We start from the raw sequence: 15,349 nt of genomic DNA on the forward strand, positions 1-15,349 counted from the left end.
GGGGAGTATCACTCACCCAGGAACTGGATACACTGGTCTGAATACAAAAATCTTTGCTTCATACAATGTACATTACTTCAACCTCAGATTCTTTTCAGACTCAGCCACTATGACAATGGAAATAAACGGAATCAAAAGAGCAGGAGCTGACAAAACCACGCCTACTGTATCAACTCATGGATCCAAAGAATGACATGGAGAACCAATTAACCTGCCATAAAAATTAACAGCTACACAAACATTAACTATTTATGATGACACTAGCTGAACAAGCCAAAGAAGCCCAGAGAGAACAAGGGATCTGACCTTCAATCTACAGTGGTAAGAAAAAAGAATCATAGAATCATAGAATATCAGGGTTGGAAGGGACCTCAGAAGGTCATCTAGTCCAACCCCCTGCTCAAAGCAGGACCAATCCCCAGACAGATTTTTACCCCAGTTCCCTAAATGGCCCCCTCAAGGATTGAACTCACAACCCTGGGTTTAGCAGGCCAATGCTCAAACCACTGAGCTATCCCTCCCCCCCCTCAGTTCCCACCCAAGAAAGGGATGGGTGGGAACTGTAGTTCCTTTTACAACCTAGGGGATTCAATGGTCCGAACCACAAGAGAATACGCATACAACCTCAATATTTGCTATATTCTAAAGTGTTCCAATGTAACACCAGGCGCGCACATGCATCCTATAGAGCAGGGATCTCTACAGAAAATAATCCAATGAAAACTCTAATACATACTGGGCAAGAGGGGGAGAGAAAGACATTCACACCACACCATTACTATTTTCAAAGGCTAACTGTGCTAATGCTGTATTTTTTAACCCATCAGTTCTGAAAGGTTAATAGAAACCATTGAATAAGGAAAACTTATTTGTGCAGTTTAAAAGGTTAAATGTGGTGCTCTCTCCAAACACTGATGCAATAACTAAATAGAAGCTGAGGTGTACAGACTTGAAGCCCAGAGCTAGATAAAGTTTTCAATTACTGCTCCATTGCAGCAGCTCGATAATAAGCAGTCCATTTCGTGTTCTTACCTACCGCACAGGAAAATATATTCAGCAATAGCAGATTAATTTGGAAACAGTGAGGAAAGTCTGTTGGAATTCTACTCTGATGAGGAGCCTCCCCTCCTGGCTGTTTAGGAATGAACAGAGCATGCTCTATCAAAGAGTACACCACTGAAAAAGGTGCAGTTACCTGACCAATTGGTTGTAGATATACAGCTGGAATTTGGGATGGAGGTTGGGAAAACAGACACTGAGAGAGGCCCAGTGGTGAGACGTAAAGACAGAGAAGAAGTAGTGAACAGGAGAGCAGTGTCTACAAAATAAGGAGGAAGAGTTTAAAACCAAGATATCAAAAAGACAGAAAGAACTAGAAAAGGAGAGCAGCTAACAAAGAATTTTAAAAATGTGTTAACATTACATGAATTACATCACCTCGTCTTAAACAGAAAAATTGTATGTTGTCACTCCAAAGGCAACAGAACATAACTACTTCTATGCATAAAATGTAACAGTTGATTCTGTCAATTAAATGCAAGCTTCTTTTCATATTGTTATCTAGGTTAATTTCCCCCCTAGATTTTGTTAATAATTTTGTTGCTTGTGTACAAGCTTCCATTTGCAGTTCTGTGCACACACCTCAATCCTGGGTCTTTAGCATCTCCGGCTATTCCAGTCCTCAGTAGAGGACTTGCTTGTTTTATGATATGGACAATGGTACTAGTCTGAGATCCCTAAACACATTTTCACTTGTAGGTTCAAACATGAATCAGACAATTTTTCCAAAGGTAAATGCCACTGATCTAATTAGTAGCACCACCTGGTTCAAAAATAGTGAAGCGATTCAGAAAAATAGCCTGAAATGTTCACTGGTACATCTGTTTCTAGCTGGAATGCAAATGTTGCCATTTTTCATTCTCAGCAAAGTACTAACTTGGTCTCACATTTTTCAGGTTTACACACTGCCTGTTTCACTTAAAAGTACTAGAGTGCAACAAAATTGCATCCATATTACAAAATTCCTGAAGCTAGTTGGATGATAACACTTAAAATATAGTGTTGCCCCCACAAGTTATTCAGAGGAAAAAGCCATGCTACAGATAGCTCACTATTATAGTGCAAGGTAAGAAACATGTTAAGATAAAGCAAAAGATTAGGTTAGTTCCTCTATTTCCTATGGTGCATGGATGATTATTGTTGAAGCTGCATATGCAAAGGACACAAGGGGAAAAAAAGTGTTAATTCTCTTTGACAGAGCATGCTCCTGTTCACATGCATACCACAAGGATTAAGACAGAACTCTTTTTCTCTTCCCTTCTTAGCAGAAGATAGGTATTGAAGCTGTCACAGAAGTGAGAAGAATCTCTCCTTTGCCACAGAGTACAGCAAGTCCAGCATTCTTTTACAGTCTGAAGTATAGCAGGCTTTTAAAGTCCTCTTCCTCCCCAGTTTGCTTTTAGTTAATTCTTATCATTCAGTTTCTTTCCTGCACCTTATGCAATTAGACTAATTCAATATTAGTTCTCTTTCAAGGGATGGCTTTCCCTTTCCCACCCGCAAAAATTCTGCCAATACTGTCTTGCTGTACTGCTTTGATTTAACAGTATTCCTTGCTACATCCTCGGGAGAACACTGCAGTCTGCAATGCTGGTTTTTATGAACAAACATACAGTTTCAGAGCCATGTAGCAAAATATTAATTATGTAAAAAAATAATCCATTTTGCATTATTTGGCAAAAATAAAAGTTTAATTTAAGTTTAAAGAAAGTGCTACTCCGCCCTAAACTTCTACCAAACACATACATAATCCACAACATAAGTAGTAATGAGATAACATTGGAACGATACATTAAACCACACAAAGGCAAAATTTCCATTCTTACTGCTCAGAGCAGCGATAAAGGAGGGCAACTATTCTGCTAGCCAGTCTTGAAAATTCTACTGAACTAGGGCAATTGTTTTGACTGGCACCTAAAATATCATTAGGCCTTTTCCTATCATCTTAAAGGTGGAACGTACTGTGTGCCAAGGCTGAAGATTTTATAACAATTTTATAAGATTGCAATGGGGGTAGTTATCTGCCAGTCTTTTTCTGTAAAGATAAGCATTATTTAATGATCTACACTCCTGGAGAAAGAAGAGAGATGTCTAGTACAATACAAGATGAAAATTAAATATTACCAAAAAAAATATTGGCATAAAAATACTTCAATTAAAAAGTGTATCAGTCACCTATGATACTTCATATAGAGCTACTGTGTTATCAAGGTATGTAAGTACAATTTCAAAATTCAAGAACTGTGAACCAATTCTGAATTATGGCATCTGTCGCCACTGGAAATTTTATTCTTCTGATCAATCTGTCTGATTCTTAACCTTGAAGACTCAAAGACCTTCTTTTGTTCTGAGGAGAAAGTAGATTCAGGAGAAACCCCCCCTTTTTTTTTTGGAGAACTCTGGAATCCATTATTGCCCCTAAAAAGGATGCCCCCCCCCATTCTAAAAGGATTTGTCTATGTTAGGGCATATTTCAATCTCAACCATTCTTGTATAAAGATGGTCTTGGTTCAGCATGACTAACGTGGGAGGCACAGATCCTTAAGACTTCATAGTCAGTGTCTCAGTTGTCCTGAATGCTGTTTCTTCTTTAAAGAAGAGAACTGAAGTCTCAGGGCACTCAAAACTAATCAGTGGAGTCTGGGTCAGAAGACTTCCTTTTAGACCGGGGTGGGCAAACTTTTTGGCCTGAGGGCCACATCTGGGTATGGAAACTGTATGGCAGGCCATGAATGCTCACAAAATTGGGGGTTGGGGTGTGGGAGGGGGTGAGGGCTCCAGCTGGGGGTGTGGGCTCTGGGGTGGGGCCAGAAATGAGGAGTTCAGGGTGCGGGAGGGGGCTCCTGGCTGGGGGGGGAGGGGGAGGACTCTGGCTGGGGGTGAGGGCTCTGGGGTGGGGCTGGAAATGAGGGGTTGGGGGTGCATGGAGGTGCTCCAGGCTGGGACCAAGGGGTTCAGAGGGTGGGAGGGGGATCAGCGCTGGGGCAGGGGGTTAGGGTGCAGGAGAGGGTCAGGGGTGCAGGCTCCGGGCGGCGCTTACCTCAAGCAGCTCCAAGAAGCAGCAACATGCCCCCCCCCCCCGGCTGCTATGAGGAAGCGTGGCCAGGCGGCTCTGCACTCTGCCCTGTCTGCAGGCGCCGCCCCTGCAGCTCCCATTGGCCACGGTTCCTGGCCAATGGGAGCTGCGGGGGCGGCGCTTGGGGCAGGGTCACCGTCAGCATGCAGAGCCCCTTGGCTGCCCCTATGCGTAGGAGCCAGAGGGGGGACATGCCACTGCTTCTCAGAGCCGTGCGGAGTAGGGCAACCCCCGACCCTGTTCCTTGGCTGGAGCTCGAGGGCCAGATTAAAATGTCTGGAGGGCTGGATGCGGCCCCTGGGCTGTAGTTTGCCCACCCCTGTTTTAGACCCAAAGTGGATAAAGACTGTGAAATCAGATTGACCTTCTGTCATGTTTTTTCCTATTATATGGGCCCCATTACTATCTGAGCTTTCATTACCATAGTTACTGAGAATCTAACATTGGGACGACTTATGCCCTTCCCCAGGCATTTTCAAGTATCCAATATGCTAATAAGTCATAGATATCTTGTCATTACAAGATGTGTAACATTTGATTCATGACCTTTTCTCTGGACCCATCATCGGGATACTAGAGACAAAAAGAGAAAAAACAGCAGAAAATCTGCATAATATGGACTAAACTATAATTACCTTAACTAGTAACAAGTTTAAAACTATTTACAGCAATTATTTTAAGTCTATTAATAGTGGTGACCCATAGTTAAAGGTCAAAAGAGAAGAGCTGAAGACAGTTATGGCCACATATTTTTTATATGGTAACTTCAAGGTAGTAGTTTAATATCCAAGATTAGTGGACACATGGAATCATAATAGTTAAATTCTTTTAGACTTATGTGGGACTTTTAAAGCAGAACAAGAAACTCCCATATTGAATTGCTTCTGCAGATTTTCAGTGAAGACGAATTCCATACTTGTATTTTACAAATATCTCATCTGTTCAGATCAGCTTGAGTTTGTCTACAAGCTCTGATGAAATTATCTTTCACGTGCCCTTCAAGTTGCAGTCTTTGATGGCCTAAACATTTCTGACTTGAAAATGTGATACTTAACCAATGAAATAAGAAAAGGAACTAGTGGTTCTGCAACATTTATCTCCTTTAACATATATACTATACAGGCATTACACAAAGGGCATGCGTCAAGGAAAAATTTTACTAACCATGAAGCAATGAATTTGCTCCATCATTACCTTGTACACCAGGAATGTAGAGCCATAGCTAATACCAATCTTTAGGGAATAAGGGTTATTTCACTGTGAAATTTATACCATCCAAAATTCCCTGAAGGAAGTTCTGGATCCGACAGAATCTCTTTATTCATTGTACTGCATCTAGTGCCCTCCAATTAGGTTGTATCTCCTTTAAGCATGCATACTGTAAAAGCCATTTATAAAATAAAATAAAATAAAATAGGAAACTGAATTTAAATACCCCCACCTTTTAGACTGTATTCTGCTTTCCAATAAGTGCCTGTGGCTCACATGTTCTCAATTTTTCTCAGTGTATGGACCACATATTAACAGCAGGATTATCTCATGGAATGCCTGCTGTTTCCTACATGACCATTCAGACCATCTCCCCTTCCCATTCATGGTCAAACACCACCTCATGCCATCTACAGCAATTGCTTAAGTGAAAAGTAATTTATCTTTAGATGATTTTTAATGCAATTTAGCAGTTAAAAACAAGGAGAACCAGGACCATATGATCAGCTAGCCAGTGATCTGCAAATCAGAATTTGAAGTCAACTAGTGTGCCAGGAGATTTCGGTTAGAATGCAGGGCAAAGATGTACTGTAACATCAGAGCATTATTACATAAATTTCCCCTTTAAAAAGTGAAAGGGATAAAGTGAGATGCCCAAACAGAGGACACAGCAACTGTAACTTAGTAGTCTTAAAGATCTATCTGAACTGAACTGCAGGGGACACTTTCCCAAGTTGTACTCTACTGAACTCAACTCCATTTCAACTCCTCATATAAATTAATGGCATGGTCATTTAAACTTAAGTGCTGCTGTAGTAAAAGGGAGCAGCCTTGGCAGTGTCATCTATTGCTAATAAAGCAAAGCATTTACTTATTTTCTGCTACTAGTTTTATTAAAATAAACAAAACTTTTATAAAAATAGTTACTTTTCATCCATTCGGCTACGCATTTTCTTGAGCTTCTGCATGATGCTACTAGTCTCACTACTGGAGATGGAGATTGGGGAAGGGCTGCGGGTCTCTACATCAGTTGGAAGTGGGCTGGAAGCATTGCTCTGCTTTATATCATCCTCACTGCGAACCTCCTACAACAAAAGCAGAACAAAATTAAGAAAAGTATCATGGGCTTGGAGTGAAGAGTGAGAAAATAACTTTTTGAATATTGATCCGCTTTCCTCCTTTCTCCAGCGTCAAACACAAAATTTGGCCCTGTAAACAATAGTTATTACCATACCGCTTTAGTCAGGTTAATCCTTGGACCCAAGCAGTCTATCTAGAGTTTATCCTGAGGTTACTAAAACTCAAACACAATGGAATTTTAAGCAATCAGAAAATAAATCCATAAGAAACCTCTACTGAGAAAACTGTAGAGCCAAAAAGAAGGCAGGTAATTCTTTTTATTTAACCTTTTCAAATTTCTTTTTTATTTTATTAATTTACCCCATATTTATCTCCCACCCAACACCAATCTGACAATACTTTAGAAACTTGAGGCACTAGTTCTTATTGCAGATGCTTGGTAGCTTATTTCATATACTAACAATTTTTAAAATTCAGCATAAATCCCTTCAGTACTCTGCTGCTCTGTAACTTAAGTTCTCCACTGATAGTTTCTTAAATACTGAGTAATCCTTTCCATATTACTAGAATAAAGCCTCATCTTAGATTTTGTAAAGAGTTTAGCATCTGTAAGGTGATCTCTCCTATTTTTCAACTTGGAGAAAGAAACATGCAAGACTAAAGGTCAAGACCTCAAACCATACTACCTACATATTTCAAAGTATTGCGCTTCCACCCATCTCTCATGTCTTTTTCTCAGTCTTGTTCTCTTCCTCCCTTTGTGGGTAGGATATATTCTATAGCAGGGTAGGCAACCCCTGGCACGCGTGTCAAAAGCAGCCCCGCGAGCTGATTTTCAGTGGCACTCACACTGCCCGGGCCCTGGCCACCAGTCCGGGGAATCTGCATTTTAATTTAATTTTTAAATGAAGCTTCTTAAATATTTTAAAAACCTTATTTACTTTACATTCTTTCTATAGAATCTCGATTCTACATTTTACCTTCCTCAGTCTCTAACAAGGACTTATTTAACAAGTTAACTACATGGGTTTCTTTCTTTCCTAGATGACCATGCCTTTCTTTTGCTTCCTCTTACTCACAGTGAATGCACTCTTTGCATGGTCTGGAAAGTCCAAGAATCCTGCTGCTGCGATAGTCAACAATCCTGTACTGTAACAAGTATGTTCACTTTCCAAAGAGGTCTTTCATCCAGGAAGCACAGCATCTGGTATTGCCCATGATACAGAGGCTTCCCGCCATTTTAGGTCCCTAATCTCTTATATCCTGTGCAACTGGAAGACTGAATTAAATCGTCTAAAATCACCAGAAAGCTTTAGTCTCTCCAAATTAAACCAGAAATGTATAGTAAGGAAAACTGGTTTTATTAGTCAAGATTTTCAAAAGTGACTTTGGGTACCTCAATTTTTCAGGGCCTAACTTGGGACTCCATAAAACAGCCTGATTTTCAAAGGGCAAAAACTCAGCATTTTCTGAAAATCAGACCCTTTTAAAGTGTCTCAAGCTGGCATCCATAAATCAAGATACCCAAAATTACTAGTAACTTTTGAAAATCTTGACAATTAACATCATTTGCTATCCAGTTCAAAAAATAAACATCTTTTGAAAGTCATTGCCATATGGCTGATTTTCCTTCCACAATAAATTAAACAGATCAAACAGACAAAATTGCTCATAAACCCAAGGGATGAGGGAAGATTTAGGAGGAGGAGAAGCAAGTCTGTAAGCTATATATTCAACATGATAACTTTTCATTCCTATAACACTGAAGTCAATTACCACTGGAATGGGTTGGCTCCAAGTAGTAAGATACAGCTTCTGTAATGTTACTTACCAGCTTGTTTTCCCCCGCAGACTTCAGTTTTTCCTGCAGTTTCATGGTAGTCTGGCGGATTCGTTCTATCTCCTCCTGCTGCTTAAGTATCAGTTGTCTCTCCTTCCGAGCTGCCTTATTGGCCTCTTGCAAACGCTTAATTTCCGCCTTTAAAGGTAGAAAAGATGCAGCAAAAGAACTGTAGTGACAGTTGCCTGGAATGCATGCTGAGGCTGCCGTAAGGCCTGTGCCATATAATTAGTCAAGGCATTATGTTATTTTGATAATTTTGTTCAGTTATTCTCAGAGCAAGGACAGCTGATCAATTACTATACCACCACTAATAACTGTGTCCTGGTGTAAAAGGCTCAACTTGTTAATGCTAGATGCTATTATAATACAAATAAATAAAAATAATAATAATGAGAACCACAATACGCTTAGGATCCAAGGACCTGGTTCGGTGGTTCTTGTTCAATACTCAAATATCTATACAATGTCAGAGCTGTCCAGCGACTATACGATGGATTCAACTGGATTTTTCTATAGGGCAGCATTTACCTTCTCCTGCTGCAGCCTCAATAGCAGACCACGCTGTCTCTTTCGGATGGGTGGCATCTTGTCATCCTCTCCTTTGTCTCGTAAATGTCTGCAAGAAGATTGGGGGAAGGGAAGAAATAAATAAATAGCCTTAATTTCTCTTGCTTCCAAATACAGCAATACTTTTCTACTCTGCAATCTTACATCTCCAAAACAGAGTAGCACCATTTTGCATGTCAAAACTCCATCATGAATATTCTCTTCGGTGAACTATCCTATGTTCTTTAGGGTCTAAACAGAATCAGTTTTGCTATATTTAGTTTGGCTCTGTTTGAGATACAATTCTGTAGCAAAGGCATAAAAAGTTAAAAGAGAGTCAATGTAGGTGATGCCAGACATTGTCTCTCATGCCCAGGCCAGATATTCACAGCACAGTCATTTGAAAGACAGTGAGTGAAAACAATGCTTCAGGTCACTCTCTAATAGTTCCCTGCCTGACACATGAAATCCTAGAGTAAAGGAAACAGTTATGGTTGTTTACGGCAACACAGGGCCTTTGCTGGTTGGTGGTACGGGAATTTTAGAGGGGGGGGGGGAGAAATCAGGTGACCTTAATACCACTATTACTGTTGAGACAGTATCAAAATGCACATAAAAGAGATGAGACAGAAGTCTCAGTACAAGATAATTGAAGCAGCAGCAGCAGCATATTTAAGGTTTGAATACATTGCATGTGGTTGTAACAGAAAAATTTAGAGTTGAAAGAAAATGGTTCCTCTTGAGTTGAAAAAGTTATTTCAGGTGGGACTTTATTAGTGACGCTATACAATTAATTGCTTTGTCAATCTACGAGGGAATAGTCATGTCCTCCTTGCACCCTCCCCACTATGAACCTTAACTCAGGAAGCAATATTTAAATAAAAAGAACATATAAAGACAATCATCATCTCTCGCAGTTTACTGTGTAGACAAGCTTCTCTTTATTGAACAGTACTGAATTTAAACTGGAGAATACACGTGCCTATTGCATCATTTTCACATTTGTTATATGTATACGGTGATTTTAGATGAAGAGTTTACAAAGAACACTTAATCGAATTTAAAAAACAGAACATGAAGAAGCCATAAAAAAATACCCAGGTAGAAGCACAAGTGCAGGAATCGTCAGTGAGACTACATCTTCAGAGTTCTCTTACTTTTTCTGGTGTTCCAGCCAGGCTAACTCAGCCTTGGTTTTCTCTTTCAGTGCCTTTTCACGGAGCCGAAGCAGTGAAGACTGATGAGCTGCTCGCATTTCCTCTTCCTTCATATACTGCCGTACCATCTCCATGGTGAATTTAGAGAAACTATCCTGCCCCCCCGAGAATGGCATACTTAGCTCCTGGTGAGGCAAGAGAAATTCCAGTTAATCCCCACAAAAAGGACCTCAAGTAATATTTCATCAGACCCAAATTATCTAAGTGAAAGAGGACGAGGGCCAGCATTCTGCATATACAATACCAGTACCCAACTACATGTGGAGATTGAAACTCATACCAGGGGATATTTGAAGAGATGGTATGAAACAGAAGAGGGAGGGGCAAGTTGAGATCCCCATTTGGTGGTGGTGTGGGTTTGTTTGTTTCATTTTACAAGGACAACGAGCTACCTTACTGTTAGACAATGATGCTACATTTAAAGTACAGGCTGAGAATTACATGCCACACACCGACAAAGAGTTTTCCCTATAAATTGAGCTCAGTCTTAACTTTCCAACATCTTACATTAATGTAAAGATTAATTTCCCCAAGCTGTTAGTCTGTTCTTTACATCCACTTGAAAATGTCTTTTTCACCTGAAAAACTGTTAGTGCTTTTCCTGGTGTAGGGACATTTGGATTTTTTAAAAAATTTTGATGCCATTTTTAGTTTATTTTCTTTTCTCCATTGTGGCTGACAAGGCCACAAAGCAACAGAGAAGCAGAGAAATGTGCCCCAAACACAACAGCATTGAATACATTTAAATGCTTCAAACACAGGGTAGATTTTCTACTTACATGTTTCAGCTTTATCCTTTGCTAAAGGCTTCTATATTTCGTTTTACAAAACTACCGTAGCCAACTGATAGCTAGATGACAGTTCCAAAAAGTCTGTTGATCTATTGGGGGAAGTGGCACAATAGGAGAGTGCTTTCCATGCCACATCCCTGTTCACATATCCTCCCTGGTAAATCTTAACCCTGCCCAACTGTAGGTCAGCTGGGCTTGGAACATCCAAAGCCCAACAAACTGGGACCATGGTGAACCACTAGAAGTTTGTCAGAAGGAAAGTCACCTCTGGACCAGAGTTGAAGCACCTTTAGCAACAAGTCTCTTAAATCTTCTTGCCTCCCGCCCTGTTAATAATAGGGGCTGAACTGGTGGGAGTGGCAGGATGAGGGCTGCATATTTGCTGGTGAGTGTGATGGAATAGGTCTGAGTGGTATGGGTATTTGATGGATGTACAGAAGAAGGAAAAGCGACAAGTACATAGTTGGGGAAATGTGATTTCTAGATTTTCAGCAACTGCGTTGATGTGATTTGCTTAATTCTAAGTTAAAGGTTTTTGTTTGAAGGATAATAATGTGGGGAGACACTGGGATAGTTGTTAGGAAAGTTTGTATTAAGTGCACATTCATAAGTGTTTATTGAAATAGTTGAAAGATTACATAAAAATATAATGGTAAAAACATTATTTAGGTTGCAATCAAACGTTTGGAAATGCCTGATTTAAGGTTGCCTATGCCTATCATAGTTCTGGCATTTTGTAATTTTCAAGTGCCTGACTTGAAAGCTAAATAACTTTTTATCAGAGTTTTATTATGTGATTTCAAAAGGTTTTTTTTTTTTTAAAGGCAAAATGTTAAACAAGTTCTATTATGTACAACTGAAATTCAGTGCAAGAGGGAAAGCTTCATTCTCTATTAGCTTTACATTTGGCACAATTCGTATATACAATTATCCTTTGAGTGTTTTACAGGAAAAGAAACATCCTAAAGTTTGCAAGCATAACTTGACAAAAGATGGTTCATTTCAAAGTCACCAACAGATTGAGTATCTCACCTAGGGAAGAACTTCAACTGTATTTATTCTCCGTAACTACAGTTGCATGGTATTTGAGACCTACCTTGACAGATGACAGGGCTGTCTTTTCTGGGGAGACTTCCTCATCAGAATCGTCCCGATGACCTCGTTTCTTCTCCATGTTAATCCTGCGATGGCTCTCAGAAGGTAGCAAAGACCGGAAAGACTTTTCTTCTATCTCATCTTCTGTCATGGACTCATCAAATTTCAGGGAATACTCTGTTGCAATGGAAGCTGAGTCTGAGGGAGGAATCAGAAAAAAGAGTTTATTCTCCAGTGAGAGTCTTCATTATGCACACAATGGGCTTTGAAGTGGATCTAGCCTCAGCAAAGGTATAAAGTGTTGTGTGGAAACTCAGACTGAATAATTCAGCTAAATAATGGGCAAAAATGTTATATCACAGAATGAATGCTAATACTGTGAAAAATGTATAAGCCAAAATAAAAATAATAGTCTGAACTACACTTAACATCCTGCAGAAAAAGCCTATTAGAAAAATGTGTGGTCATCCCTTGCCTTGGAGATTATAATGAAGTAGAATATCAGACAATTTTTAATTAATAGTATTATTTAGCTAATGAAGGCTTCAAACGGAAGGTATCCAGTGCCACTTCACAGTCTGAATTTTTTTTTTAATAACTATACAAATGCATTTTTATGGTAGCTGAAATATCTGGCCTTCAGCATATATTCTGGTATAACAGTAAATGAACATCTGGCAACAGTTAAATTAACAGAAAATAGAACAGCCTATGAAATCAATTGCCCCCTAAATACAGAACAGTTTAAATGATTCCTTCCCACTGTGTCATCCTCTGTTATCTCTTCACAGACTACCACTTAGTCCAGAGGCTCATCTTTCTTCACTTGCATTCCCCCTCCACTTATCTCAAAGACTTTAATTCCAAGGCACTACCTCTAGCTTCACCAAGGATCTTGAATATGTCTAACCTTTCTCATCTGGTAGTGATGGAATACTATCGCTCCGCAAGGAATCATCCACACCAGTACGAGCCTGCTCTTCTATGGAGCTGCTCGTCTTTTCACGTCGGGAGGGCTTCTTCTCATTCTCCTTGGAAGAAGGAACTGAAGGACTCTCCTGCCGGCTGCTGCTGCTACTATTTAACAAGAACAAACACTTTTTACTTGTTTCTGCTTTTCTCCACCAGAACCAAGACATAGAAATGTTGCACAGGTACTTGACAGTTCTGCTTGTTCACTCCTTCAACACTGAAGGAAAAAAAAAAAAAGTTTGTATTCTCATCTTATCTCTTACTGAGTAAAAATCCTAGTTAAAAAAATACTTAGGTTAAACAAAAGCACAGTTTGGCTACTGCAAAATCCAAGGCCTAACTAAATTGGAAATCCACACTGAAAGTTCTCACTTCTGGTCTAAGATAGAAAGGAACAGCCAGGGAAACAAACAAGCCTGTAAGTGTGCACATCTTTTACCCTGCAATGGGTACTGACGATAAATCATGCCAATCATTCCCTTTTACAAGTCTTTAAAGTTTTTTTTTTTTTGGGGGGGGGAGGGTTAAGCTTTTTAAATTATTTATTATTATTATTAGGGAGGGGAAACAAACTAGCTAAGAGACAGAAAACTAAGTTGGAATAAGTGGTCAATTTTCCTCTGGATAAAAAGTTACTGGTGAGGTGGTAAAATATGCAGAAGACACAAAGTTATTTATATATGTCAAGACCAGACACAACTATGAGGAACTTCAGAGGGACCTAACCAAACTAGGGGAGAATGTACAATATAATGAAAGATTAAATTTAGTGTTGACAAATTCAAGATCATGAATAATGGATGGAACAACAGAAGGTTCTCATACACCTTACTGGGTTCTAAATTAACAAATAGCTCCCAGGAAGGAGACCTAGGCACCTGTAGACAGCTCAATGAAGACTTCTGCTCAGTGCAGAGCAGCTGCCAAATAAAAACAAATCAAATGTCAGGGTATATGAAGAATGGAACACAGAATATGACATATATTGTAAAGCAATAATATAGATCAATGGTATGTCTTCACCAGGGATACCATTCACTGTTCCAGTTACCCCATCTCAAAACATATATAACAGAATCAGAGAGGTTTCAGAGAAAGGCAACAAAAGAATGATTAGGGACATGGAAAAAATCTCATACAAAGAGAAATTGAAAAGATTAGTACTGTTTACCTTAGAAAGGACACAAATGGGAACATGGCAGAAAGGGGACAAGATAAAAAAATATACAAAATAATTAATGGTATAGAGAAGGCAGAAGAGAGTTTCCGTTCTTGTTTCATGAGACAGGAAGAACAAGGGGACATTCAATGAAATTAAACAGTGGCAAATTTAAAATAGAAAAAAAATATCTTCACACCACACCACGAGACTGTGGAATACATTGCAACAAGTTCTCATTTGAGGCACAGAGCTTAGCAGGAAACACACAAAAATATTAGATTAAGGATTATTTATATAAATAACACTAATATCCAGAGTTATAGTAGTAAATATTTAAAAACAAACAAACCAGTTTTGGAAGGGATAGAAACCTTCAAGCTTTGGGACATAAACCAATCTCCAACTACTGGGAATTAAGAAGAAACTTTCATTGGGGGCAAGTTAAAATTCCAATAGATACCAGTTTTCCAGAGCATTCATTTGTATGTATTTTTACTTTACTACACTTTTAAAGTAGAAATTGATGGCATAATTTAATCTCTTCTCACCTCTGATCATGATTCTTGGATCTTGAGGATTCTGAGTAACTATCAAATAACGGGGAGTATGTCTGCTTTGAGTCAGCTGTCTTCTCTTTACTTTGTGAAGGGGTTCCAGATTCATTTTTCCTGTCAAAGGAAAATGTTCTGGATAAATTTGAGTAGTCTTGGAATAAAGAATAAAAAAAGAAAGGTTTTTACAATTTACTTCAATTTAATAGGAGAAATAAGGGTCTGTTGAGTAAAGAGACTGGAGGACTTAAAAAAGGATAGGGCAGTTAAATCAGACAAAACTAAACAGGATGAAAACTATCCAAGTAAAAGAGTAAACAGTTTCACTTCTCACTTATGTACAACCCTTTACAGAACAGATGATGTGTAAACCATGGAAAAAAATTCTGTCTTTGTACTCTTACATTAAGCTAAGTTCATCTTCCTAGTCTATCTACTCTATCCACATAGAACTCCTTTATATAATGCTCTTTCATTAAAGCCCCATAAGGTTTTCACTAAAAAATGGTGGGAGAACTAGTATAAGAGGCCACAACAACTGCTACTGCTTTTCCTAAAGTGCTACATTTGTGAGAGGTTGTATTGGTCAAATACCTGTTTGTATCGGCTCGATCTCTGAGCTCTTTCATGAACTTTGAATGATGTTGCCGCTGATGGTCAAACAGTGTGGTGATCGGAGCTGCTGGAGCACTGACTGCATCTGAGATCTGTGTTCGTGCCAACTCTGTCATCTGAATACAGGAATATA

At 39.2% G+C, this 15,349-nt stretch overlaps 1 protein-coding gene across 1 annotated transcript in view; it reads right to left on the bottom strand.

Annotated features, from left to right (window-relative positions):
• The window catches only part of CEP350 (centrosomal protein 350), a 134,953-nt gene that overhangs the window by 43,767 nt on the left and 75,837 nt on the right, over nt 1-15,349 (bottom strand). Inside the window, exons 19-26 of the mRNA XM_065409685.1 lie at nt 15,196-15,332; nt 14,599-14,718; nt 12,827-12,993; nt 11,918-12,114; nt 9,971-10,155; nt 8,796-8,883; nt 8,256-8,402; nt 6,272-6,429 (exon numbers count right to left, since the gene is read on the bottom strand). Coding sequence (XP_065265757.1) covers nt 6,272-6,429; nt 8,256-8,402; nt 8,796-8,883; nt 9,971-10,155; nt 11,918-12,114; nt 12,827-12,993; nt 14,599-14,718; nt 15,196-15,332 — 1,199 coding nt within the window. The remainder of the gene's footprint in view (nt 1-6,271; nt 6,430-8,255; nt 8,403-8,795; nt 8,884-9,970; nt 10,156-11,917; nt 12,115-12,826; nt 12,994-14,598; nt 14,719-15,195; nt 15,333-15,349) is intronic.

Source organism: Emys orbicularis, chromosome 8 (genome assembly GCF_028017835.1).
Source record: "Emys orbicularis isolate rEmyOrb1 chromosome 8, rEmyOrb1.hap1, whole genome shotgun sequence".
Classification (NCBI taxonomy): domain Eukaryota; kingdom Metazoa; phylum Chordata; order Testudines; family Emydidae; genus Emys; species Emys orbicularis.